This window comes from Pocillopora verrucosa, chromosome 12 (assembly GCF_036669915.1).
Source record: "Pocillopora verrucosa isolate sample1 chromosome 12, ASM3666991v2, whole genome shotgun sequence".
In the NCBI taxonomy this organism is placed as follows: Eukaryota; Metazoa; Cnidaria; class Anthozoa; order Scleractinia; family Pocilloporidae; genus Pocillopora; species Pocillopora verrucosa.
Window position 1 is genome coordinate 17,215,333 of NC_089323.1, and position 26,004 is coordinate 17,241,336.

The following is a 26,004-nucleotide window of genomic DNA, read 5'->3' on the forward strand; positions in this document are numbered from 1 at the left end:
ATGAATCTTGGACACGCTATTCAGAATATTTTCCTGAATTGGTTATTGGTAATTTCAAATTAAAACACTTGTAGTAACCATGATAATTATCATATATTTGATAAAATCGCTCTACTCAGTTCAGTCTCTAGCTAACCTTGTTAGTTCTCAATGCTGGTGCATTGTACCAGTGTCGCCAGGTCATGGGGGCGACTCATGTTCGGGCGTGAAAAAAAATATTTGCCCTTCTAATATACTTTTCTTTTTTTGTCTCTTCAAGGTTTATTTTGACAACTGTCGGTAGTGTTTGATCTGTACATAAATCGAAAATGTATTAGCAATTAGAGGAAGCAATATGAGAATGATCGCACAAGCTCTCGTAACAATATGAATAATTCACCATCAAACATCGATTGCCTTGTTAGGAAAAGAGGGTCTCAATGGGGTGATGGCTTCTACGGCTAACGGTTAAAATTTTGGCCAATTTACGGCTAACATTTAACACCTTTCCATTGTTTCCACCTGACATATTTTTTACGGTAAAATTGTTTTGCGATTGACGGCTAAAATTTATTAATTTTTACGCCTAACGGCTAAATTTTTTGACTGTTTTACGGCTAAAGGTTAACCCATTGAGACCCTCGGAAAAGTGATGCCGGCGGCACTGTGCCCCATTGAGCCATAGCGGTATACAAAAATACGTCACTTATTGTAATCGTTTTCTTTGTCTCCAGCAACTAAAAAATCAACCATGTCAGTTGTAGAGTGAAAATGTCAACTATAAGGGGAGACACCACACATCTGTCACGTCGGTTGGGACTAGGACAATTCTACGTTCCGCTTGAGGAAATAGACTTCAAACCTTCCCAGAGTTCTTGGGAGGGCGACATCTCGGTAGCAACGAAGCTACACGTAGTATTAATCCAGAACACATATGCATAGGTTTGACATATTTTAAAGTTGTTTTGTCAGAGATTCAAATATAGACATCCACTCACGTCAATTCCTTTCGCTGAGGAAAGCGAATGCGCAAATGCCACGATTTCGCCTGTTCCTAATAAACTAAATTGTCACCAAACGCAATGAGGATTAACAATATGCACAGGAAACCGCGTACATAACAATGACTCTAAGTTATCCCTAGAAAACATAACTGTAGCTGTAGTCTGAAACAAACCTCCCCCCCGACCACAATCAAGAAAGAGAAGCATTTAAAACATGGACAAGAAACGAAGAACCATTATTTTCTTTAGTTAATCTTTATTTTTGCCGTTTTACCACCGCAAGTTGTCTATCAGATGTAATCCAAAAACACATTGTTGCCAAATGTCGAACCGTCTTAAGAAATGTTTTTACTACCAACTGTATAATATTCCCCAGAATTGGCCCTTCTTAGTTCTGCCACGTAAGCTGGTCATCTGTGTGAAGAAAATGGTAAATGGTCAACGAATTGTCCAAAACAGAAACATATCAAATTAAAGATGCCATTAAAATTGAAAAAAAAAATTGAACTGATGGTTAAGTTCATTTAAGTTTTCTAAATTGCAAATATCGCGAATCTAAAGATGCGACTCGCCGAATCACTACAGTCTATCACTGCGATTATGCCATCGACTTTAAGGAGTAATCAGAAGATCAATTCGCTTTAGAATTTCAGACAGGCAATGTTAATAAAATAAATCATCAATAAGTGGGTACTGTCTTAAGACAAAACCAAATTTTCAGCAATAATCAGAAAAAGGGTCAAAGAAGAAATGTACTATGTTCCATGGGAGAATCAACTTTGAGAGGGAAAGAGTGCACGAGGTTACAATTTGATATCTCAAAATCCACAATTTTACCTTCAATTTTGAATAACATGTCGAAAATATTGACAGCTTACCTCTTTGAATCAGGTTGTTGGCGTTGGAGGAGGTTTGGTAGTTGGACCTACAAAAAGGAACAGACACGTATTGACTATTGAATAAGACTAAGAGCCATTTCAAATGAGATGTGGAAGTATTAAACATGTTTCTTCTGTCGACGAACGAGCTACATCTTTACTTTCTCTCTTATTCTGATAACTGTCCAAAGTATTCCTAAGTTTTGGTTGAAGTTGATGCAATAACATCTAGGATTGGACTAAAAAAAAAATATAACCATTCTTGGTTTGGTTATTGTTCATTTGTGGTGGCCAATCTCACAAACGCGTAACAATCTAAAACCAAAATCAAAATCTCATCTCCTCAGCGGGAAAAGCAAAATGGAGACGAGAAGGGGCAGATCGAATGGAACTTTAAGGTCAAAAAAATTCTCTAAAGTTACCCTTGTGAAGTAAATTATAGGTAGAATAATTCCCCGTTTTCACTTGCATGGTGTTCCCTTCCACTTAATCTATTTTTTTTTAAACCGGAAGAAGAATGGCCCAAACATTCTTTTAAAGTTGTTTGTAGGAAAGATAACCATCATGATATTGGCTGATATTGGTTATTGCCTCTCCTCCCCTATTCTTACATAACGGAGTTTTTCTTGTCTCCTCCTGTATCTCATCACCAAAGCACTCCAAAGGTAGTCCGTCGCAGCTCGGCTTAAAAACCTCGATTTCTTCGATCACCTGGAGGCGCCGCCTGTACGCATTGCCACAAGTTGCTGACCAAGAACTCCAAGGGTTGTAATTGCATTCCACTGTGTAGCACAATTCACCTTAACAAAAACAATCCACCATGATAAGGACATTAGTACAATAAGTGATAAGTCACGTAATATCAGTGATTGATGTGTCACACAATGTCAGTTATTATTTCAGTGTCAAAGTCGTGTCACGCAATATCACAAAACTATATCCAAGGGCTCATTAAAACAACCGCTTTTTCACTGCCATTTGCAATCCGTTTCAATCTTCTCCATTACTTCTTGTTTGTTGTTGTTGTCCCTAGTTATCTCGATTGTGTTTTTTGGACTTTATAACACGAGTGATGGATCTGTAATTTCCTTCAAATTTGTGGCAACTTTTTGCGTGGCTAAAGGCGATCCAAAACTACATGACGTTCTTATTACTTACAATCTGGGAGTTTGTTGTTCTCAGTTTCTGGTTGCTGAGTGCATTTGGTAGGGACGCCATCGCAAGACTCTGCTTGAACAGTTGTTTGTGTCTCCACAATATGTCGTGTTCTGTTTACTAAGCCGCATTCTCCAGACCACTGGCTCCAGTTTCCCCACGAGCATGTTACTGACTGGCACGTGCACATAGTCTTTCTGGTTTCAGTCTCAGGTCCGCTCGGACACGATTGAGGCAGACCATCGCAGTTTGTCTCTTGCACTACAATCTACGAGTGGAGGGGAGAAAAACGCTTTTTACATGCATGCATAATTGGCAAACCTGAAGTTACTATAGCTAAAAATTGGCCAATTCCTTTGTGCCTCTTATGGACCACGACTTCATTTAGAACCAATGAAGAACACGAAAAGGTTCATCGTTTGGCAAAAGATTACTCCAGTGAATTTCTCAGGTGTGAGAAAAAAGCCAGCAGTTTGAAATGGCAAGAGGAACTTGCCCGTTCTGTTAAACGACAAGACTAACTCGCCCCTCTGTTAGCCGGTGACTGGAACACAGGAGTAGTAACATCTTACTCGCTCACGGAGCCACCCGTTTATAATAGTGACGGGGTTACCAGCCAGAACCATTCTGTTTTGCTTTGTTTTTTACTTCATTTTTTAATTATTTTCTTGGAGAAGTAAAAAATCAAACTATTTGGCCAGATCAGAAGAGAAAGGACCACATTTTCAGTATCTTTGAACTGGTTATATCGTTTTACACCAAAAGAATACAAGAAGTGAGGTTTTCTTCCAAACCTGTTCAGTAGTAATGGATCTCTTTCGTGTCGCCAATCCACACGTTGCAGACCAAGCCTCCCACTCGCCACGTTTACAGTTGACAGTTTTACAATCACATTTAATCTCACGTGCTTCGTTCTCTGGCGGTTGCGGACAGGTTTGTGGAAGACCACTGCAATCAGGCTTAAACACCTCCACCGCCGTCTCTACAGAGTTTGACAAAGGGCGCCATGTCATGAGCTACTGAGTACAGAGTTTCTGTTGCTATCATTTACAATCTTCTTTCTCCTCAACAATCCTCGCCATTTCTTGAGATCCTCGTATTTCTGAGAACTGGAATATCTCAGAGAACTATAATTTTCACATATTTTTCTACTCTAAGGCAGTTTTCCATATCATCAAAAAGACCCAAAACATGGTGAACTGTCTTAAACTTTAAAACCATTATACAAATGCCTCTTTCAGTGTAAGCGCTGAAGAATGGTTGCAACAAAGTATTTTTATAGATTACCTTCAATGTTTCTTGTTCTTGTTCCCACACCACAAGTTGTAGACCAAGAGGACCACAAAGCCCATTCACAGTTGACAGTTTTACATTTACAGTTTGTTGTTTGCTGTTCTGTTTGTGGAGGCTGTGAACAAGACTGGGGAAGGCCTACACACTTCAACTTTTGTACTGTGGTCTAGAAAACCAAAACAAGGTCAAATATTTTTCGAGTGAGCCTAAAAAGCTTTGGCTACTTATACCTTTGGTGGTTGTCTGGGGAGTGTTTATGAAATAGCTAAACTATTGTACATTTAAGTAAAAAAAGCAGAATACTACTATTACAAGTAGGAAAAGTTCTTCACAGGAAGGCAGTATCGAATAAACGGTTAGCTTTCTGCCCTTTCATATCTCCTACAATAAAAGACTTGCATTGCCTTATAATTCATTGCCTAACGATTTTGCTCTCCAGGTGCCTCAAAACAATAAAAATCACCATTATAAGACCCCAAAACTAGAAGCCCTCCCCCCCTTCAATTACCGGGTTATAGAGCCATCTCTTTGAGCTCCCTCGCATATAACCCTACCAAAACTCCACGCCACTTTACACAAACTATATGGCGTAAAAGAAGAATTGGAATTAAGTACTTAGACCCGATAGCTAGACTATCTGACTCGTGTGCAGACGGTCATAGGAAAAACTTCGGCAGTAAAGACTTTGTCCCACGCTCATGGTAGTAGACATAAAACAGCTTACGACATTTACACTGAAGATGGATGAAACTAAATCAGTGAAAGTTAATCTTAAAACCTTAATAGTCTCTATAGTCCTTGTCCTTGAAGCTAAGCCGCATGTTGCTGACCAAGCACTCCACTGTTTCCATTCACATTTCACTGTCGGGCAGGTACATTTTAGTTCACGAGCTTCAGACTCTGGTGGCTGAGGACATGTTTGAGGAAGGCCGCTACAATCCGGCTTGAAAACTTCCACTGCTGTTTCTAGTTTGTGAAACAACAAAGGAAAAGTAAAGGTCAAACCATACGAGAAACGCGAGAAGTATCAGGGTAATCTTTGTAATGAAAAAGTAGCGGGTATTAAAAAGGAATTGACTGCATTGGAAGGGAGAAGAAATACCTCGAGTTTGCAACTAGTTACATCACCTCAGTAACCTCAAAGAGACAAGTGAACAATCTACTCAAAAACCATTTGTTTACTGCTTCTAAAGGGAAAGGCCTCGAACATTTTTATAGCGAAGTTAAAATATCTTCTATAGATTACCTTCAATATTTCTTTTCCTTGTTCCCACACCACATGTCGTGGACCAAGAGGACCACAAAGACCACTCACAGTTGACGGTTTTACATTTACAATTTGATGTTTTTTGTTCTGTTTGTGGAGGTTGAGGACAAGACTGAGGAAGGCCTTCACACTTCAACTTTTGTACTGTGGTCTAAAAGGCAAAATGCAAGGTCACAATTTTTTTCAGGAAACCTTGCCTACTTTCTTCATCTATTCTTTCGGTGGTTGCTTAGGGACTGTTTTTGAAAACTTTAAGCTATTTTGTTATAGCGTACGAAAAAGCTAAAGCTTACAAACACCTCAAGTAGCACAAGTTCTTCACGGGAGGGCTGTATTAAAAAGAAGATAGTTACCTTTTTACCTTTTCATATCTCCCACAATACAAGATTTGCAATGCCCTTATACAAATTTATTATGAAATTATCAGTAAAAAAGGATTTTCCTTTTCTTAGGTACCCATAACAATTAATCATAGGACCCCAAAACTAAAAGCCCATTCCGTTACTGGGTTTTATGACCATCTCTCTAAGCTCCCTCAGGCATGTCCCCACTAAAACTCTATGCGACTTTACATAAACCCAAAGCAGGATTGGATTTTAGTACTTAGACCTGATGGCTAGACTATCTGAATCGTGTGCGGACAGCAACAGGTAAAACTTCGACAGAGAGGACTTTGTTTCGCGATCGGGGTAGAAGACAGTAAGTAACTCTAACAAAAATAAGGGTAGAGGAAGCAAAACAAGTCAGTAAAGGTGAAACTTGAAACCTTGATAGTCTCTATAGTCCTTGTCCTTGAAGCTAAGCCGCATGTTGCTGACCAAGCACTCCACTGTTTCCATTCACATTTCACTGTCGGGCAGGTACATTTTAGTTCACGAGCTTCAGACTCTGGTGGTTGAGGACAAGTCTGTGGAAGGCCGCTACAGTCCGGCTTGAAAACTTCCACCGCGGTTTCTATTTAATGGAACGGCAAAGACGAAAGATGGGTAAATTGGTAGAAAACCTGCAAGAGCTATCATGACAACCTGTAAAATACTGAGGGAGTGGGTAATCTCTCGCGATAAACCCCATCTGCTTGAAGAAAAAGTAACTCAAGCTTGTGATGCTTGCATCAATAAAACTGTGCAATGATTCAAAAGATGATGAACTAACATCTTACTAACCATTAGATGACTGCCTCATCCAGCAATGGTCTCATAAATTTTTATGAAGAAAAAAATTAAATCCTCTATAAATCACCTTCAATATTTCTTGTTCTTGTTCCTACACCACAGGTTGTAGACCAAGAGGACCACAAAGCCCACTCACAGTTGACAGTTTTACATTTACAGTTTGTTGTTTTTTGTTCTGTTTGGGGAGGCTGTGGACAAGACTGGGGAAGGCCTTCACACTTCAACTTTTGCACTGTGGTCTAGGAAAGACGACATGCACTCATTATTTCCTTTCCGAGACCTAAATGAATTTCTTAATTCGTCAATTACATTTACAAAAACGTGCTTCGTCAAGTAGTCTAATCCCATACGGAGAATGCTATGGATGCATATCAGAACGAGCCCTATAAATACACTTGCGAAGTATATGGACTGTTACTGTAACCTTATCCCCGTACAATTTGGCTCCTCCTTGGAAAAACGCTCTTACTTTGTAGATCTCTTCAGTCGTCTTTTCCGGTCAACTTGGTATGAGTTGCCCGAGATTGTCATAAGTTGCTTAAATTGAAAAGGCAAAGACACAGGAGACATGAAAGACAAATTATCGACTGAAACTTGAAAAGCGCGCGATCATGAAAATAGTAATAGTAATATGCGCCAATTCAATACCTGCTACGTAGAGAACAGAAATATTTTTATTTAAACCTTGATAGTTTTAATCGATCTTCTCCGCGTGGCTGCCCCACATGTAGCAGACCACTGACTCCACAGATTCCACTCGCAGTTCACTGTAGGGCAGGTGCATTTCACTTCACGTGAGACGGTCTGAGGTTTCTCAGTACACTTCTGTGGGAGGCCATCACAGTTAGGCTTGTTGACTATGATTAAAGTTTCTGAAAATATACCGTAAACCGTAATTTAAGAAGCTTAACGTTAAAGGGTTTCATATGCGAGTGATCTGTGAGGAGAACGACTCTAATTCAGATATGTCAGTTCAGGGCTTTGCAACTAAACTGAGTTGTAACAGAAGGATCTAACCCTTGTTATACGCGTCTGGTTATAACCAATCAAGCCAATGGCCCTTTCAGAGAACGTGCAAAAACAAATACAAAACAAAATGATAAAAGACTTCGAGTTGCTGTTCTCAAGTTGACTATTAGGTGTTTGGAGGCTTCAAAGTTTTTCACCATAGTACAGGTAAACTTGGTTCCTTCATAGGGTTAAAAAACAAAAACAGGTGCCAACAAATCAGCAGTCGTATTCTTTCTTTAAATTCAAAGCTTTCAGTACCTTTAATATCACGTGTGCGCGTTCCAATGCCACAGCTTGTAGACCAAGAGGACCACTCCTCCCAATCACAAGTGACAGTGCGACATGCACAATCCGTTGTCTTGTGTTCACTTTCTGGGGGCTGGGGACAAGATTGTGGCAATCCATCGCAACTCTCTTTTTGCACCGTTATCTGCGATGTTCTGGTATATTTAAAAGATGAAATGCTTAGTCAATAGACAACTGATTGCTGTAAAATACAGGCTTAATCACCACATAGATAAAAGAGGATCGTAAGTAAGCTGCATTCAAAATAACAAACTTTCCTCCACAAATGTTTTGGCAGTAAAGACGAAAAAATAAGAAAATTCTCTCTGACGAGTCCCTCTTGTCAATAAACTGACACGGCACCTTTAGAAAAGAAGGGTAGTCTAGGTAAAACTTGTCAAAGATGGAATTTCCTGATGCATGTGTTGATGAGTTTAAGGCCAAAGACTGACACTTGAGTAAAAGTGTACTCCAGTGAGTTATCGTTGGTGAATGCCCAACAACTTCACCTCCACGAGGGCACTTGCCTACCCCCGACGAAGGCTGAACGCTGGAAATGTAAGCTTTCCAAACTTCGCCACAACAAAGTATATCACTTTCCCGAAAGTTTCCGAGGAGAGCAATAACCAATAACAAATACAATAATACTCACTGTATTTTTCTTGTGCGCATGGCTGCCCCACAAGTGGCAGACCAGTCACTCCACTCGCTCCAGGCACACTGTACTGTCTGACACGTACACATGGTCTTCCTGCTTTCTTTCTCAGGCTGTTCATCGCAAGTCTGTGGCAGGCCAGAGCAGTTCTTTTGAGGGACTACAATTTCAGTGGTCTGGATGGACCGTGTTCTCTCCGCCAATCCACATGTCGCTGACCAATCAGACCATGCTTTCCAGGTACATTTGACCGACTTACATGGACCTAAGAATAATTCACAGAATAACGATAATGTTTCTAAGATGAAAAAAATTCTTGTCCACTAGGGGAAAAACGACGAAAAATAACATATGCTACTACTTGTGAAAGGCTTAAAATTCTATCTACAGTGGCCGAAGAATGCAAAACCATTATTATGGCGGTTGGAAATGCAACCATGGAAGATTAAAATAAAGGTACACGAGGAAGCCATTGTTTCATAGCAGATGAACAAGTTTTTAAACAAAAAAAGTGTGAGCCGTTAGGATTTGCGAGCTCGAGAGCGGAAGTGAGAGGACTTTGACAGAGGCTGAGGAGAACAGTAATGTCTCATTTACCTAAAAAAATGAGAGATAAAATGAGAAATAAAAAACGAGAGATAAAAGAAAGTAATGAGACGTAAGGATATTTCAGCGATAACCAGTTTCTCCTTTCTAAAAAGCTGGAAAGCGCAGCCTTCTATACCAAGTTTACTTTTTTTTCTAATATCAATAAAACTTAATTTCTCAACAAATGTTTTGAGGAAAGGATCTTTCTCAAAGTGAGAGTTTTTGAAACCCAGGAAAAGTTCCTTTCAGGTTTACCCCTAGCCTCGTTCTGAAATTGAGTCTTAATGCTGATTCCTTCGTGTAAAAAAATGCACGCAAATCACTCCTATTTGATATGACTGATTGTGCACCGATTCTCGCTTTGATGAAAAGGCTTTGGGCGATACGGGAATGAGCTAATTTAGTCTTCTTCAGTAGTAGGTTCTCGAAATACTCGGTGATCACACTCACAATTACTTATTTTCTTTTCACGTTCAGCTCTCGGACATGATTTCTGCAGTCCCTCACAGGATGGTTTATTTATCACATGCTGTGTTACTATAGGTGTCCTCGTTCTGATGCTGACACCGCACGTGGCAGACCACTCGCTCCAAGGATTCCATGAACACGTGACGTACCTACACTGACCTAACAACACAAAACGGTCGCAAGACAGATGCAGCTATTGACGTTGTAAAAAAAATGTTAGGTAAACGAACTGTCTTGACTTAATTTAGAAAGAGAAAAAAATCCTCATTTGGGTGGAAATTAAGGACTATATATACAGCAAAAGTCAAAACATTCTTGCGGACAAGATGAGTGCCAAAAATAAAGACTGATTGTGACTAACGAGGAGAAAATCAGACAAACAGTCGAACCAAAAATGAAAGGAGACAGCCAGAAGGGCACGGTTCTACTTACAATCCATGTCCTTAGTTTCAACTTTCTCCTCTTCGCAGGTTGTTGTAAGACCAGAGCATCCTCCCTGCTGCTCTATAATGTGTTCGTTCACTTTGGTCAGCGTTTTCCTTCTTTTCATTCCCTTACCACACGAGATAGACCATTCAGACCATGCACTATAGTCACATGTCACATATTTACACTTGAAGGCTAGAGATGAGATAAAAAAAAACATTTTGTTCTCTATAAATGTTGATAATCGTTTTATCATTTATTGCTGGTACCAAAGCTCATACAGGATGGAAATTGGTATTAATGTTGGAACAATAAAGTATGTAATATTTTAAAATTCGATATAACTTCTGTACATTTTTCGCGGACTTGGTAGCCTTTGCGGTTTGCTTGTCTCTGTGGTTCGGGAGAGAACCCGTTGTTTAAAGTTAGTGCAATTAAGCTATGTGTCCCAAAACAAGTAACGGAAATTCCTGCTAACATTTGCTAAGAACATGAGAGGAAGATCCTTCATTCCAGTTTTATTTTGCTGCCAGTGGGTCAGCTCTTCTTTCCTAATCTATTTCATCACTGTTAGTACAAGGCTTTTCGAGCTTTTCTTGCAGTTCCTTTTCCAAGCCTGTTTACTCCTCCCTTGAAACGGATTTTAAACGGATTCCATTTAAACAAGGAATCTCCATATATGCCTCTAGGATCACACACACACACAATGGCGCATTACTTCTTTGACTTACGTCCACATTTACCAATTTCACAACACAACGTCAGCCTCACCATGCGATAGAAACCATATCAAACCTTACCTTGACAAGACGACTGTGCCAAAGTATGAAGTAAGTTAGGCAACTCCGCCATATTACGGACGTAAAACACGTGCGAATTCTTAGGCTCTGAAGCCATGAACTCCAGCTCACTCTTAATCAGGTTATTTCCAACTCCCACTGAGAATATGTTCACTCTCAGGTCTACGAGATCCTTAACTGGAGTTCTGAGAGATGTTATGCCACCAGTGCTAGCTCCATCTGTGATCACTAGTAACATCTGAGGTAAAGAATCATTTTTAAGGAAAAATCAAAGATGTTGTCTCAGATGGCATATACGGTCGAACCTTGATTATCCGGACTCGTGAAGACTGGGCTTGATACTCCGGATAATCAAGAATCCGAATGATCGAAAAGATGAATATAAATGTTCAAAAATGATGAGACCAGAAAAGAACGTCCGGATAATTGAAATATCTGGATAACCGAGGCCCGAGTAATAGAGATTTGACTGTAATGAGATCGCTTTGTAAATGATCTTGGGAAGGGATAACTTTTCAAAGGAATAAAGGAGTTTCCCACGCGTAAAACTATGATTGAAATAATCACAACATCACGATACTCAGAATAAAGGTAGGCACGCAAAAGAACCACTGAGAAACGAAGTAACAACATACAAGCCACTAAGATGTGATTGGTATAAGTTACTTTTGTATCTGTTCATTTGAAAGAGCAACGCAGGCTTCTAGTCCGATCACATACCGAGTTACTTTCAAAACGCAATTAGAAGCTGTTGCATTTATTGCACAGTCACCTTTGTAACTCCTGGTCTTGCTCCATTTGAGCCCTTAAACAACTCTGTCTTAGCCAGGGTGAGCGCTTTACCGGTGTAGGTCCAACCACCTTTAAGGTGAAGTAAACTTTGTTACAAAGATCTTATGTCATCAAGGTCTTAAGAATGTATATCAAAGCCAGATAACGGAGAGTATATGTGGTATAAAGATAAAAAGTGCGACTACCAAGGTACTTATCATAATCAAGACCAACATCGTTTGGGGAAAAAAGTACATCAAAGGAATGAATGATGTAGCCCTTTTTAAGAACGTTCCTATTTAACGTTTCCGAGAAATTTTCTGTTGAATTTAGGAATGTTAGAATCTAAGCCTCTTGATTACATCTCACCTATTTGGCGGATTTTTCTTGCGGCTGCCATGAAAGATGCCTTCGTTGCATGCTGATTCAGTTTGATCTCAACGTTTGCGCCGGTAGAAAATTTTATGACCCCCATTTGAATCCCGTTCGGACCAAAATTAGAGAAACCATCTGCCAAAGCAGCGATAAAATTTTTTTCTCGTATGAAATCACCAGGTGTAATACTACCAGACTCATCCATGAGAACTCCTAGTTCGACTTTACAACCTGAAATTTTGATGCATAAAGGTAAATACACAAGTAGCATAAACGTCTAAGGACGAGGCTGTTACAACGACAAAAAGAGTTGTTCACAGAGACAGTGCAACAATAAATAGTAAGGGTATAGTTGAAAGCTGACTTCCTTTTAAGTAGAAAGGTAGTCTCTGACCTGTTAAAATAGCAAACGTTGTACCTACAGACGGAGAAAAAAATCTACGAACAGACAGGCAAGTATAGAGAATCTCTACCTTGTATAATACTGTACAAATAGAGCGGTAAAAGAGACACTCACATGATATAAATGTGAACTCTGTCTGAGGGGCTGGGCACGATGTCTGTAAACCGTTACAGTTTGGTCTGTTAACCACGTGTTGCGTCGCTTTACTTGTGCGCTGTCGTGTGATACGACCGCACGTTCCAGACCAGCTTCCCCAAGAATTCCAAGAACACGTCACGTATTTGCATGGACCTGATATGTGACGAAATGTAAATACTTTCGTTAATTACGGCGGAGTGCTGAGAGCGGCGACCAAACTTATTTTTTGACTTGGCAGGCTAAACCTGAGGACCTGCAAATCTTGGACGACTGACAATAACACAGCACAAAATACAGCTACGTACCAATTCAGATATTTACGTGAACCTTATTTCGGAAGGGGCAGCCCTGACAAAGCACTTACAAATACTATCTTTAGTTTCCACTTTCTGTTTATTGCAAGTTGTTGGGAGGCCAGAGCATCCTCCCTGCTGTTCAATGGTGTGCTTGGTCATTTTGGTCAGCGTTCTCTTCCTAGTCATTCCTTTGCCACACGTGGCGGACCACGTGCTCCACACGCTGTAGTCACATTTCATGTACTCACACTTGTATTCTGAAAGTAAGAAAACCGTGCTTGATGAGGGCACAAATATATCAGACCTAATAGTGATATGTTTAATTCAGATATAAAGGCACAGGAAGCTCTGCAGTATTTGGCAAAAAAACCCATAGAAATTGGTATCTCAAGTATCTTAATAGCGGAGGTAGCTGCACACAAAGTGGCCTTCTAGTAGTCTTCTCAAGTTTTTAGTTAAAAATTTCCGACAATCATATTCACCGATCACACATAAAATGAGTGCTCCCCATCCCCTTCCCCTTCCCCCTCCCCCGGGCCAGTGCTACCCCTCCCCTTACCGTCTCCCTCCCTACCACCATCCACTTTCTCCTTCTTCCCTAGGCTCATGCTGACCATCCCTTCCTTCTCTCCCTCCCTCCCTCCCCAAGGTCAAGACTCTACCTTAGCTCTCAAACGCTTTGACGTATTCCTTATCTCGAATGGACGCTTGGCGAACATTCTCTGTATAGGTACTTACTTTTGCAGGCTGATTCACCAAGTGCCGTTAATAGAGTCTGTAGTTCTTCCATATCTGCCACATAAAACACATGCTCATTGACCGGGCCAGTGGCCATCAGCTCTAGTTCTTGTTTATTGATGTTTTGGCCAATTCCAATGGCGAATATATTCACGTAACTTTCTTTGAGATTTTGGAGAGGAACTTTAAGCGATTTATATCCATTAGTGCTGGCACCATCGGTCAATACAATTAATATCTGCAGAGAGGACAAAACCATTTTTCGTTTTATAATACATGTTAGTCAAAAGTCGTTATTTTCTCGGACTATCAAGGACTTTCCAAGAGCCCAATTCTAACAGTCAGAGACCTTTACGTGACCGTTTTTCCTCTACTGAGAACATGAAATGTCCTCAAACACACTTTTCGAAAACAAAGGGAGGTGTTCGTCAAGATCATATCTTTAGACAATTTCGTAAGAAAAGCTTTTTCGCATTTCTTACCAAAGGATGCAAAAATGTTTCGTTACTTTCAAAATACATTTTGTTCCCTTAATTCAAAATTAACGAATTACACTATGGTAGCTGCTAACATAATTTTAGCAGTTGTGCAGCATTAATCTGGAACTTTCGCTGTAACCTGCGTGGCACTAACTATTAGTGCCAGACCCCTTGGGGCGCTCAAGGCCTAAAACCTTTTCGCGGGCAAAAAAAAGGGGAAGGGGACCACAGAGCACTAACAGTGAGGGCCTGCGAGCAGGCTACTTTTGGTATGGTACTTGTGGGCCATGGTAATTCTGCGCAATCTCTTTAGCAGCCGTTTTTGGACTCGACACGTTTTGGTTGGTTACGTCTTGTGTGACAATAATAAAAAAACGACTGCAAAGGAGACGATTGGATTCTACGCAGTGTAACTAAGATTGCGTGACTCGTCATGGTTAAAATGGATGAAACGGCACTGTTTCTTTAATTTTTATTTCACACCTTAGTCACGCCAGGCCTGGCTCCGTTCGAGAGTTGGAAAAGCTGATTCTTGGCCACAATCAAAGCTTTGTTCGTGTATGTCCAGCCCTCTGTTGACAAAATAATTGAGAGCTTAGATAAACTTTGAGCTATAAAAGGCATCCATAAGTCACCGCTACTGCTGTTACTTCTCTATGAACCGTAATAATCAGTTGAAAGTGTATCTTACTGAATTGTTTGATTTGTCGCACAGCTTTTATAAACTGCATCTTGTTAGAGAACTGATTGAGTTTAATATCAAGATAAGCGTCCGTGCTGTAAGAGATAACACCCATCTGTAATCCGTTCGGACCAAAGTTGGTGAAGCCATTGGCCAGATCTACAATAAAGTCTTGTTCTTTGGTAAAATCATCGTCATTGATGCTTCCTGATTCGTCCATTAAGATCCCCACTTCTCCCTTACAACCTACAATTCGAAGTGTATATTTAGAATTTTAAGAAAACCTTGCGTGTCACTTAGGACCTATCATGTCATTACAGTAACAGTACTTCAACGAGTGCTCAGTAGGTCTCTGTATTACTGATTTCACTTTGACTTGGGAATCAAAGCAAAGATAAAAAGGTTCTTTCATCAAAACCCACGCATTATATTTACTTACAGGAAACGTATAGGGACTGGACTTCAGGTTTGGGGCACGATGTCTGCAAACCTTTACAGCTGGGTCGGTTAATGATGGATTGCGTGACTTTGCTGCTGCGCTGTCGTGTCATTCTTCCACAGGTGGACGACCAGCTACCCCAAGAATTCCAAGAACATGTCACGGTAACGCAAGGACCTGCCAAGTATAGTGTTAACCTCGTTGATAGCCCATTACTCATAGTGTTAAAACCTTTCCTATCATCTCACAAGCACATAGCAGAAGTAATGATAATGTGCGCTTATATCAAAGTATCACGGTGTTTGTTCACAGCTGTTTATTTTTAGAAGGAGTTTATGATGAAGTGAAATTAGAAATGGTTTTTTTCTCTCTTTATGCGTTTCTCAGCAACTCTCAAAATGAATCGAAATATTAAGATAATGGCAGTTTACTGAACAGACGAAAGGCAACTTGGAATATATTTGTTAACCCTTAACACCCTAACATCAGTATGCATATTCTCCATACTATTCTCTAAACATTTCCTGAGGTGCTGACAAGGAGAATTTGTTTAACAATCAAGAACTTCTTCAGTTTGTGATCATTTCTTTATTCCGGTGACCTTAATGTGCGATTCAAGGGTGATACAACAGGGAGAAATTAGATGTTTATCACTCTTAGGGTGTAAAGGAATAAATAGATGAAACACAATTATGCACTTAACTTACAGTTTGTGGTCTTCAGTTCAGTCAGTTGTCTATCGCATGTGACTTTCAGCCCTGAGCAACCTCCTTGTCTCTTGATGTAACGTTCATTGACCTTGCTCAATGTTCGGGTGCGTCTCATGGAGATACCACAACTAGCAGACCAGTCACTCCATTGATTGTAATCACAAGTCACGTAACGACAATTATACGCTGCAAACCAAACAAATGAACGGAATCTCAGCATTTTCACTATCACTTTCACTCTTGAAATACTAATTCGCTGACGGCGTCGGGTCTAAGCCGAGCAGTGAAACCTCCCTGCTAATTTACACAAAAGGAAAACTTTTAGGACTATGTTTGTTGTCTTGACACAAGCGTGAGACAAACAAAAGTCCTCGCGAGGAATCGATACCCAGACTTCCAATTCCGCGCTCCCATGGTCTACCAAAGACCTACTGGAATTATACGGTAAGCTAAACCATTTTTTAAGTTCATATCGAAAACGCGCCCTGCATACTGCATAGCAGACGTTTCGCCTATGAGCCGTTTCGCTGACAACCAGTGCGTTAATGTCTTAGGTTGTTTTGACAATGTCTCGGGTCAGTTCGCTAACGTCTCACAGGTTGTTTCTCTTACGTTTTAGATAAATTAACTGAAGTTTCTTATTAGCTTTGTTTTCAGTATTTACAGAAACGACTCGATTCCCCTACGAATTTTCAGTCGATTGGAAGTCGATGGAGTCACTAAAAGTTTTGTAATACGTTAGAGAAACGACCTAGGAGAAGTTAGTGAACTGCCCTTAGACGTTGGCAAAACGACCTAAGACGTAAGCGAAATGGTCGTTAACAAAACGTAGCGAAACGACTGATTACCTACATACCTCTAAGATCAGCAATGTCAAAACTGTTATGTGCGTAAATAGACTAAAGAAATTTGGACACGAGAGAAAAAAAACTCACTGGAACACGATGACGATGTAATGGAGCCAATCAGATTCTTCAACTGATCCATGTTCTGAACTGAGTACACGTGAGTGGAAGTAGGAGATGTCGCCATAAACTTCAGTTCGTGTACATTTGCTTTATTTCCCACACCGATAGAGATGATATTTACTGAATCATCTTTGAGTTTCTTGATTGGATCTCTTAAAGTGTTAATTCCTCCAGTACTCTGGCCGTCTGTGATAATCACTAAGACCTTTAATAAAGGGGATTTCGAAAATGAATGTCAGTATCCAAGCAACCGGGCACCTACCCCTCCCCTAACTCAACAAAAGTCAACTGATGACAAATTGACGGATTTGGGATCAACGTCAGTTCCTTAGATCCGGAATTTCATTATTGTGTGCCTTTTTGAATGTTGTTTCTTGAGTATAAGATTTTTAGTCATTAACAGTGACGAGGAGCCCAACATTTGACCTTTTGATGATAACTTGTGGTCCTCTACTATTGACACGATAAGCTGAATACTACACGCATTTTTATTGGTTCTTACTTATGGTCTATTGGAGGACAGACCTATAGATGACGTCACCATTAATAACATTTTTCTTTTCTTAATCATATAAATCAAATAGATGCTAAGTTGCCGTGGTTCTTTTCAGTGGCAGCTCAAAGAAGGTGTCAAAATGTGATAACAACATCAGTGACACACAAGGCGGTTCTTCGCACATTTTGACGTGAACTAGTATTGAGCAGAAGCACGGCAAAATGCAATCTATTTGTTAACCTTATTATAACTTGTGATCCTCTGCTATATACCTTCCGAGTTTTTTATAGTCAAATGCAAGTAATTTTCTAAACCACAAAACCCGAGTTTGCGGAAAAATCCGATAACTCCCGCAAATTACCGAAAACGTTTCGACGGATTGCAAAGATTGCCGCATGTTGTGCAAAGCAGCGCCAAATCTGGGGTCATTTTGAAACTTGAAACAAGACCTTGTGGCTTATGATCATTATTACAATTATCATTGTCATCAATGTCTAGACAAAGGAGACAGTAATTTTTACTTACCCTTGCAACATTTCCCCGAGCACCTTTGGAAGAAGTGAACAGTTGAGAGTAAGCAAGGTTCAAGGCTCTTCCAGTGTAGGTCCATCCACCTAGAAAATAACAGAAAAATGTTGTGGGTCAAAATATAATTCAGGTTGAAATCATCTTGAACTAGTTGGTTACTTTTTATCTTCCGTTACAAATTATGATAATTCACTTTGAACTAAAGGAAAATACACATTAAACTTGATCTAGACAACAACCTACATCACATTGTTGTACTTGTAATTCTCCCTACTGTCTGACATACATTGCTTACAATTTTAGCAATGAGAAATGAATATTGGATCAAATGATAATCCCTGAATCAACATTTCTTCTTAGAATTTAATATCGGATCAAATGATAATCCCCTAATTGATATTTTTAATATTCTCATCACTTGTCTGCTGGATATTGTTTTGATATTGTAAGGAGAAAGTGTGTTTTGAACACTGGAGGGTGTATAAGAATTAAAGAATATTTAATTGCATCAAAATGTTTCCTATGCATGGTGACAATTTTTTGTTGTTCCACACCCGGTTGTCCAGAGTTAACTTATACATTTAAGGCTTAATTAGTTTCTTGCCTGCTAAATCCTAATACCTTTATATTCTATTTTATTCACTCCACTCTGAAAGGATGACAGAGAACTGTACTGATTAAGCATGATATCCAGTTGTGCTTGGGTGCTGAAGGTGATGACACCAAACTGAGTGGCCCTGGGACCAAGTTGAAAGTGATCAGCCAGACTTTTCACAAAGTTCTTCTCCCGCTCAAATTCTTCAGCTTGGACGCTTCCAGATTCATCCATCAAAATACCAATATCAACCTTGCAAACTGAAAAAGATTTATCTTAGTCACCTTCTTTATTTCATTAAATGACAAGAAATTAGGCAACTTATGTTCATCTTGATTTCCTCAGAACTGCATAATTTTTTTGGATATATTTGAAAAACTGTATTTGCATACTGAGAAAGCTGTACACATTCACAGACTATTTGAACAATGTAACTTAAAGGAAGAACTGAGCATACTAGACAGATATAGCGATTATTTAAGCTGCAGCTTTATGTTTTTCTGAGATGGAAAATGTGTCTGCAATTCACTTAATTACCCTTCAGACATCCATAGAGCTCCATTCTTAAAGATATGTGCCCATTCCATGATCTGGGATGAAGCCGAAGTAGGCGGCCTTCAATACTGGGTGAAATGGTATGTTTCACAACAGAATTTTTGTCTGCATTTCCACCAAATACCTGTGAATGTTAGAAAGACACTAAGCATTCATCTTCCTTCTCAACCCCAAGCCATAGACCAAGACAATACACAAAGGTTATCAAAAATAATATACCACATACTCCACATTGCTTATGGGCCATTGGAAATATCCATGAACCTTGAAGAATTCTCAGGCTAAATTTATATAATTTGCCCTATTTTTTCATTCAAACATGAAGAATTTTCTTGTTTTACTTAACAAGACTCTCCTGCTGCTTTATTTTTTCATAAAACCCTGGTTCTTGGTGAGAGTTATTAGAGCAAAACTAAAGTGATTGAAAAAGTTTTATAAAATTTAATTTCTAGCTGATGAAGTAATCCAGTGATTCATTTTAATCCTTAACATCCTAACATCAGGAGGCATATTCTCCATACTGTTCTCCATACATTTCATAGGTGTAGATGAGGAGAATTTGTTTATAAATCAAGTACTTTTTAGTTGATATTTCTGTTATTGTTGTGACCTTGATGCATGATTCAGTGCCACTCTTAAACCTTTAACTCCCAAGATCTCATTAGTAATTCTCCTTATTGTCTGCCATATAGTTCTTGTGATATTAGTTTGGAGAATTTGGTACTGGATCAACTAATGATCCCCTAATCAATATTTTTCTTTATTCTCATCACTTGTCTACTTGATATTGTATTGATGTTGTAAGGAAAAATTCTGTATTGGTCACTCATGGGAAATAAAGGGTTAAGAGTTAAAGGGTTAGTACAGGGACCAATTACATGAAAAATTGACATGAGTGAGTTGGATATAACAAATTTTTATTCTGACCTTTTGGCGCCCTCCAACACTATAAACTGAGTACTTTTTGCCATCTTCACTGTAGGATAGGGTGTAACTTTTAACCCACTGATTATAGTCAGCTCTTCCCTGAGTAGCGATCCCTGTAATTTGGACTGGACTGTTGAATGATACCTTGAAAAACAATGACAAAGATGATGATGATGATAATGATAATGATGACGATGTTAAAATAATAATCATCATGATAGCCATGATGATAATGATGACAATTTTGCTACTAAGGAGTAAAAAAATATCCGCATTACAATCATAACACAACCCTTGAGCAAATCTTAAAATAGCACTTATAATCTGATAGTAGTCTTTTCTAGTAAGTTGAAAGATCACTGAAAGGTTTCATATCTTTATTCGTATCTTGGTGAAGGGTTTGTATTGCTCTGACGTCTTTTCTTATACATTAGACTTACTATGAAAAACGTGATTGGTCAAAAGCATTCAATCAAATATACTACAGTGTGTAAAGTTGACATGATAAATACAATATCTGTAGTAGATACTGAGTTGATTTTAATCAAATTCAGCATAGTTTCTAAGCTTCCAAGCCCCTCGTCTGTTTTTTGTTCCCAAACTTTTGCAAACTCAGGCGAGAGAAGTATCTTCATTTGCAGATTATTATAAAAAATGTAGAATAATATAAGACAATTATTAGATCCAAGTAAATGAGTCTGTTGCGAAGCCTGATCATTAACGTGAAAGTCAAATTTGTTCTGGAGTGCTTCAGAGGAAAGTCGATTCAATAACAACGTTCACTCTATAAAAAACTTGAAAATCGAAATCGAGACAAAGAAATTAAAAAAAAAATTCCTCAGGTGAAATGCCCATGTAGCCATAGTGTCGAGGAAAGTGTTGTTTTTGCACACGATCGTTTAAAGCTATGAAAATCAGATTTCTGAACCTCGGAGGTCTTACCTCATTACAGTTTCTTTGTTTTCATAGGTGAAATTACCGATTTTAACGTTATCGCTCATTTTTACAGTTTGATTATTTCTGCTCTCTATATATTTCAGTCGATCATATGATCCGATCATATCATAACTTCTCTTGACAGATCGAAGTCACAAATAAGAAGACTGGAACGAGTTGTGACGTCACTTCGTAGCCGCGTTTTTTTAGCGCGAAACGATTAGCGCAGCAAGCACTTGTGGTAACACTTCACCTCTTCATAAACGTTTTGAAGACTTTGATGAGATAAATTGGTTCCGTTTTGAAAAACATTTACCCAGGATAAAGAAAGAGAAAAGTGGAAAGGTAAGATTAGGATGTGCATTTTAAAAATAGTTTTACGAATTACCTAAAACAGAAGCTTTTGACCTATAACCAAAAGCGGCATTACCAGCAGCAAGGAAAGAAGATTGTCTTCGCGTCAACCAAAAACCGAATTAATTTGCACAATTTCTAGGCGTAATTTTCCCTCATTGAGTTTTAATATAAGCATGTGTCATCACAGCTCATATTTTCTTAGCAGTACCGCAGAGGTTCACCGGTGCAAGTTTTGTTGTGAGTTAACTTATAAAAACAATTAATGGGAGAGATTTGAAGTTTCTTCGTTACACTTTTCAAGATTTTGTTGCCAATGAAAAGAAAAAAATTGAAACGAAAAATACTTTGAATTTCATATCTTTGAATTAGAACGAACTTACGTCAAAGACGCGATTTCTGGTTCAAAATAGAATTTGTTTTCTCGCCATCAAGAGACTCGCTTCAGTTGTCAATTAACTTTCGCCTCTCAGAAACACAACTGCTAATCCATACAGCGATGAACAAAGTGAAGGAAACTAATCAAGTTGTAAATTAGCTCGTTAGCTGTAAAAAATCCGCTGTATCAGGTAAGAAAGATAACCTGTCAGTGTGAATATCTCAAAATAGCGAATTCTGTGAATGCACTTCGCCAAATTCGCCCCTTAATTTATCTCTCTTATTACAGCGTTATTATGGTGCATTCAGGGTATGAATGACTGTCACACTTTCTCGCTATCTTACGTAAATTTCCAGCCGTTATGGCCAATGTCTGAAAGCAATAATTTAGCTAAAAACGAGGTTGACTTTTATCATCTCCTGTCCTGTATAACCTCAATCCACTGATAATAATTGTTTGTCCTGGCACTCCACGCCCCTGCGAAGCTGTATTGTCTCGGCATATACAACCTTGCTCTCCATGCGGCTTGTCTTAGGCCATCTAGTACCGATGAAGCCCTTATTTGACTGTTCGTTAACCATCCGCTTTGCAGACCAAGGGGCTTGTCACAACCTGTATTGTACAACAAAACGAAATTTCATCAGTAAAAAAGGAAAATACGACTTTCCCTTGACCATTATATTCAAACCGTTTAATTACGAGCATAATTCTGTCTTGTTAAAAATGTCTTCAGTTAGATTGGGACCATCTAGAAGCTTCTTTCAGTGACTATTAATGTTGATTATACTGAGTTTATAAAAGAGAAGAAATCAATGATTAATATACCTGCTAATTGGCCTGAATCCGAATTTCTGAGGGATGCAGATCTATGGTGCACATTTGTCCCGAGAACTGAGTGCATATAATATTATCATGATTGAATTTATGAAAATCCTGAGGAGGCTAAAAACCCGGAATTACACTAGATTACGAAAACTTTATTGGTCTGGTTATTCGTGTGGTATCAGAAACAAGAAAAAAAACGTGTAGAAAATGTGAACAGTTAGACGATTCCAAATTCTCTTATTCTTTATGCTAAAATCGCGCCACGAAGTTACTTTACAAGAATATAGGCTTTATACTATGGGAAAAAGGGTTCAGGCTACTGGGTCATGTACAACTTACTTCCGCCAACCATTGGTTTTTCTCCAAAGTACGTCATATGTCTTCTACAATAAAAGCTGCCAGCATTCTTATTACTTGGACCAATCCATTTAGCGCCTGACGCTATTGCATTCACCCTTGCAGCGCCACTGTTTCCAGTGTGAATTGTTGCCGCAGGCCAGTTGCTGTCATCAAATGCTGTGGTTTGCCAGTTTCGTATGGCCTGAGTTGTGCATTTCCACTCGTTGTCGGTAACAATGCCATTTGCAAATGAAGCGATGAACCCTGACGGGCCCCCTCTGTTTTTCACATAAATAGCAACCACCTCAAGTTCTGCAGGGAAAAAGAAGCTGAAAAAAGAACACAGATAGATCAAGAGACTCAAGTAAATCGGGGTGAGATTGCAAGTGTGGGAACGCTTATGTTCTCCTATGACAAAAGGGAAGAATCAAAGAACTTCAAACGTTCTTTCCTAGTTTCAAGAACAGCAACCACAACATCCAAAATTACAAGTAAAGCTACCGGTTCATTTTTTAAAAAATTATATGAAAAAAAAGGAAAGCTTTGATTTCCGCGATCATAGAAAGACAATTCTAAATCATATAAATTCACATCCCAATGACTGGAAAAAATCAGTGGTAAACGTAAGGGTAATAATTCCTTTTGTGACTTTGATGCACAATCCTTTATTGCAGAAGGATTCTTTAAAAGAATAACCAGCAAAAATCAAGTAAAGATCTTAATAATTCATTTTTACCTCTGTGGAACGTTCCATCGGCCATTATCGGTCCCTAGATATCTTCCATTTGCGTAAATCCAAGCTTGATCATCTCCAGTAATCTTACCTTCTAGCCCTGTTTGAAGCCACCAACACATGTCTCACTCAACATAACTTTTCAGTTTGTGGATGCCTTTATCGTTAAGGTTTAAGGTGACTCTGCCCAACTTGAGCTACTAAAATTCATTATCTTTTCACTAGTCGCGATACAACAGAGACTTGGCTCCTTGACAGCTTTTAGATCTTACCTTTACAGTATCCATACTTTCTATCTTTATCATAGCTGGGGGATAGAGAGCACCACCTAGAGTTAGCCCTGATTGAGACACATGAGTCATAAGTTTTTCCTCTATACGTGAAAGGAAAAACACAACATTTGTTGTCCCGTGTCTTCATTCTGCACATAGCTGTAAAGAAATGATACGCGAGCATGGTTTTAAACAGAGCTTGGTTGCTAACGGAAATATACTCTATTTGTTTGTACTGTTCACTTTAAGAATCAGGTGTATTGTTTTAAACCAGTTATTCAGTTTTATCATACGATTGTTACCAGTATACATGTGTAAAAAACATTATGAACAGTCTTAAAAGACGTGAATTTGTTACAGCTGCAGATAGGCTCAGCCTTATCATCGCAGAAGTACCGGTGCATGCTTTGCCTCCTCTCTCCATGTGTTGGACATCTTTCTAACTTGGGTAATTTTGAAAACACACACGAAGCTAGAGTTGCTTTAATGGTATTAAAAGGTCTGCTTACTTCCGAGAGGTTAATGTGCAACGCCAATTCATAAAAGGGGAGACATGAAATTATCATTCAGTTCTTCACTGGGAACAGAAGCCGATGTAAAAGCTATTCCGTCTTAATGTAAGTGAAATAGCTTTTACTTCGGGCCCAACTAGTTCACATTTCTGACTTTCATAAATGTTTCACCACAGTCTATAAGTTTACTTTAACCTAAGCCTTAAGTATATTGTATAGTAAAGCTAGAGCGCGAAAAGAGCTTTCAGTACTGAACGTTTTAAATTTCTAGGATGATTCTGTGTCATTAAGGGGTAGTTCAAATTGTTACCAATTTACGTCTTTGTCATTACGATTCCCATGCGACTGAAGAAGAAGTTATGCGTGGCAAACAAGGAAAAGGCAAAATCACTAATTAATCTTTGTCCAGTTGTGTCTAGTTGTCTACTATTTGCATTGTCCACATGGAGATTGATTGACGCAAAGCTCAGTATTAAAACAAATACAACCGATACAAAGAAGCTGAGAACTCCTAAGGGGAGAATTAAGTGTTCTTACCTCCATCCTCGGCTACGGTTGAACTGTTGTTTAAAGAGAAAGAGAATAAGAATATCAACAAGTCTGATAAGAAAGAAATAGCGAAAGATCCTCGGTTGAATCTAAAAAAGAAAAAAACTTGGCAAAAGTTTCGGACAATGATTTCGTACAAGTGTACCTTCTACCCTAGAAAAAAGATTCTTCAAACTATCTTTTGAAGCAGCGAATCAAGACCTACTATCAACTCTCATTCGACACGCTTTGCCATCTACACGGCGTAGGTTCCTTTTCCGAGTCAGATCAGAACATTTGGTCCAGGACATCATCGATGTGACTTTAAGCAAATCATAAATTGATCAGCGAAAAAAAATTCTTTCATCAGAAAATTATAGAAAATAAATTAAAAAATGACCTAAAAAAAGAAGATAATGTTTAGATATAAAGATATTCAATCTCTTTTGAAATCCTGGATAACTTTGCCCCAAGGGCGAGATTAAGAGCATCGTGAAAATTGCTATCCTTACGGAAATTGAAATCTTGGCTATCTTAGACCGAGTTCTTCTTCGTGTCAGTCATTTTAACTTAATAGTTTTGCGTTTCAATTTTACTTAAAATTTTACCACTTCTGAACAAAATTATTTCCCCCTGCCTTGGGAAGGTGAAAAAGGCCTCGAGGACGAAGAAATACTATTAACCGAAATTAACTGGTCCTCGGATTTCTTTACTTACCGAAAGTTAAGCACGACGAAGAGCAGGATTATTGCTATGTTGAGCATACTGGTGGCATTAGAGTTGACGAAAGTGAAATAGGAGGTTCCACGCTGAAGCTAGTGGTTTATATTACTATCCTAAGAGTGTGTCCGATCTACGGAGGTCAATTTGTGAGACAACTTACCACACACAAACAGAAAAGCAATTACATAGGGATTTAAATTCGTTAAAATGGCTGTTTGCATAGTTTGTTTGGTAACATTCACGTTTGCGATTCTATTGATAGAACGTCAAAATGGACTGGCAAATCATCTTTGCGTGTTAGTTTTGCGCAACAGTTGTCCTT

The 26,004-nt window shown here is 38.9% G+C and overlaps 1 protein-coding gene across 2 annotated transcripts; it reads right to left on the reverse strand.

Moving 5' to 3' along the window:
* Positions 1 to 1,225: 1,225 nt before the first annotated feature.
* Positions 1,226 to 25,832, reverse strand: LOC131799879 (uncharacterized). Of its 2 annotated transcripts, XM_059117568.2 has the most exons (36): positions 25,677 to 25,832; positions 24,969 to 24,991; positions 23,920 to 24,078; positions 23,651 to 23,747; positions 22,915 to 23,243; positions 22,184 to 22,362; positions 20,082 to 20,225; positions 19,137 to 19,278; positions 18,626 to 18,859; positions 18,002 to 18,090; positions 16,948 to 17,185; positions 16,010 to 16,198; positions 15,303 to 15,479; positions 14,873 to 15,109; positions 14,665 to 14,753; positions 13,703 to 13,940; positions 13,033 to 13,221; positions 12,645 to 12,821; positions 12,122 to 12,358; positions 11,754 to 11,842; positions 10,982 to 11,219; positions 10,188 to 10,376; positions 9,738 to 9,914; positions 8,697 to 8,964; positions 8,018 to 8,199; positions 7,433 to 7,620; positions 6,816 to 6,987; positions 6,343 to 6,530; positions 5,556 to 5,727; positions 5,088 to 5,275; positions 4,304 to 4,475; positions 3,811 to 3,998; positions 3,020 to 3,284; positions 2,473 to 2,661; positions 1,862 to 1,908; positions 1,226 to 1,397 (listed from the first exon to the last, which is right to left on the reverse strand). In XM_059117568.2, exons 1-35 carry the CDS (start codon positions 25,721 to 25,723, stop codon positions 1,871 to 1,873), a joined length of 6,117 nt encoding a protein of 2,038 aa, XP_058973551.2. In that variant the 5' UTR covers positions 25,724 to 25,832; the 3' UTR covers positions 1,226 to 1,397; positions 1,862 to 1,870. The 2 variants fall into 2 exon arrangements, with proteins under 2 accessions (XP_058973551.2, XP_058973552.2); XM_059117569.2 differs by lacking the exons at positions 22,184 to 22,362; positions 22,915 to 23,243; positions 23,651 to 23,747; ... (1 more) ...; positions 24,969 to 24,991; positions 25,677 to 25,832 and adding an exon at positions 21,024 to 21,329.
* Positions 25,833 to 26,004: the final 172 nt, after the last annotated feature.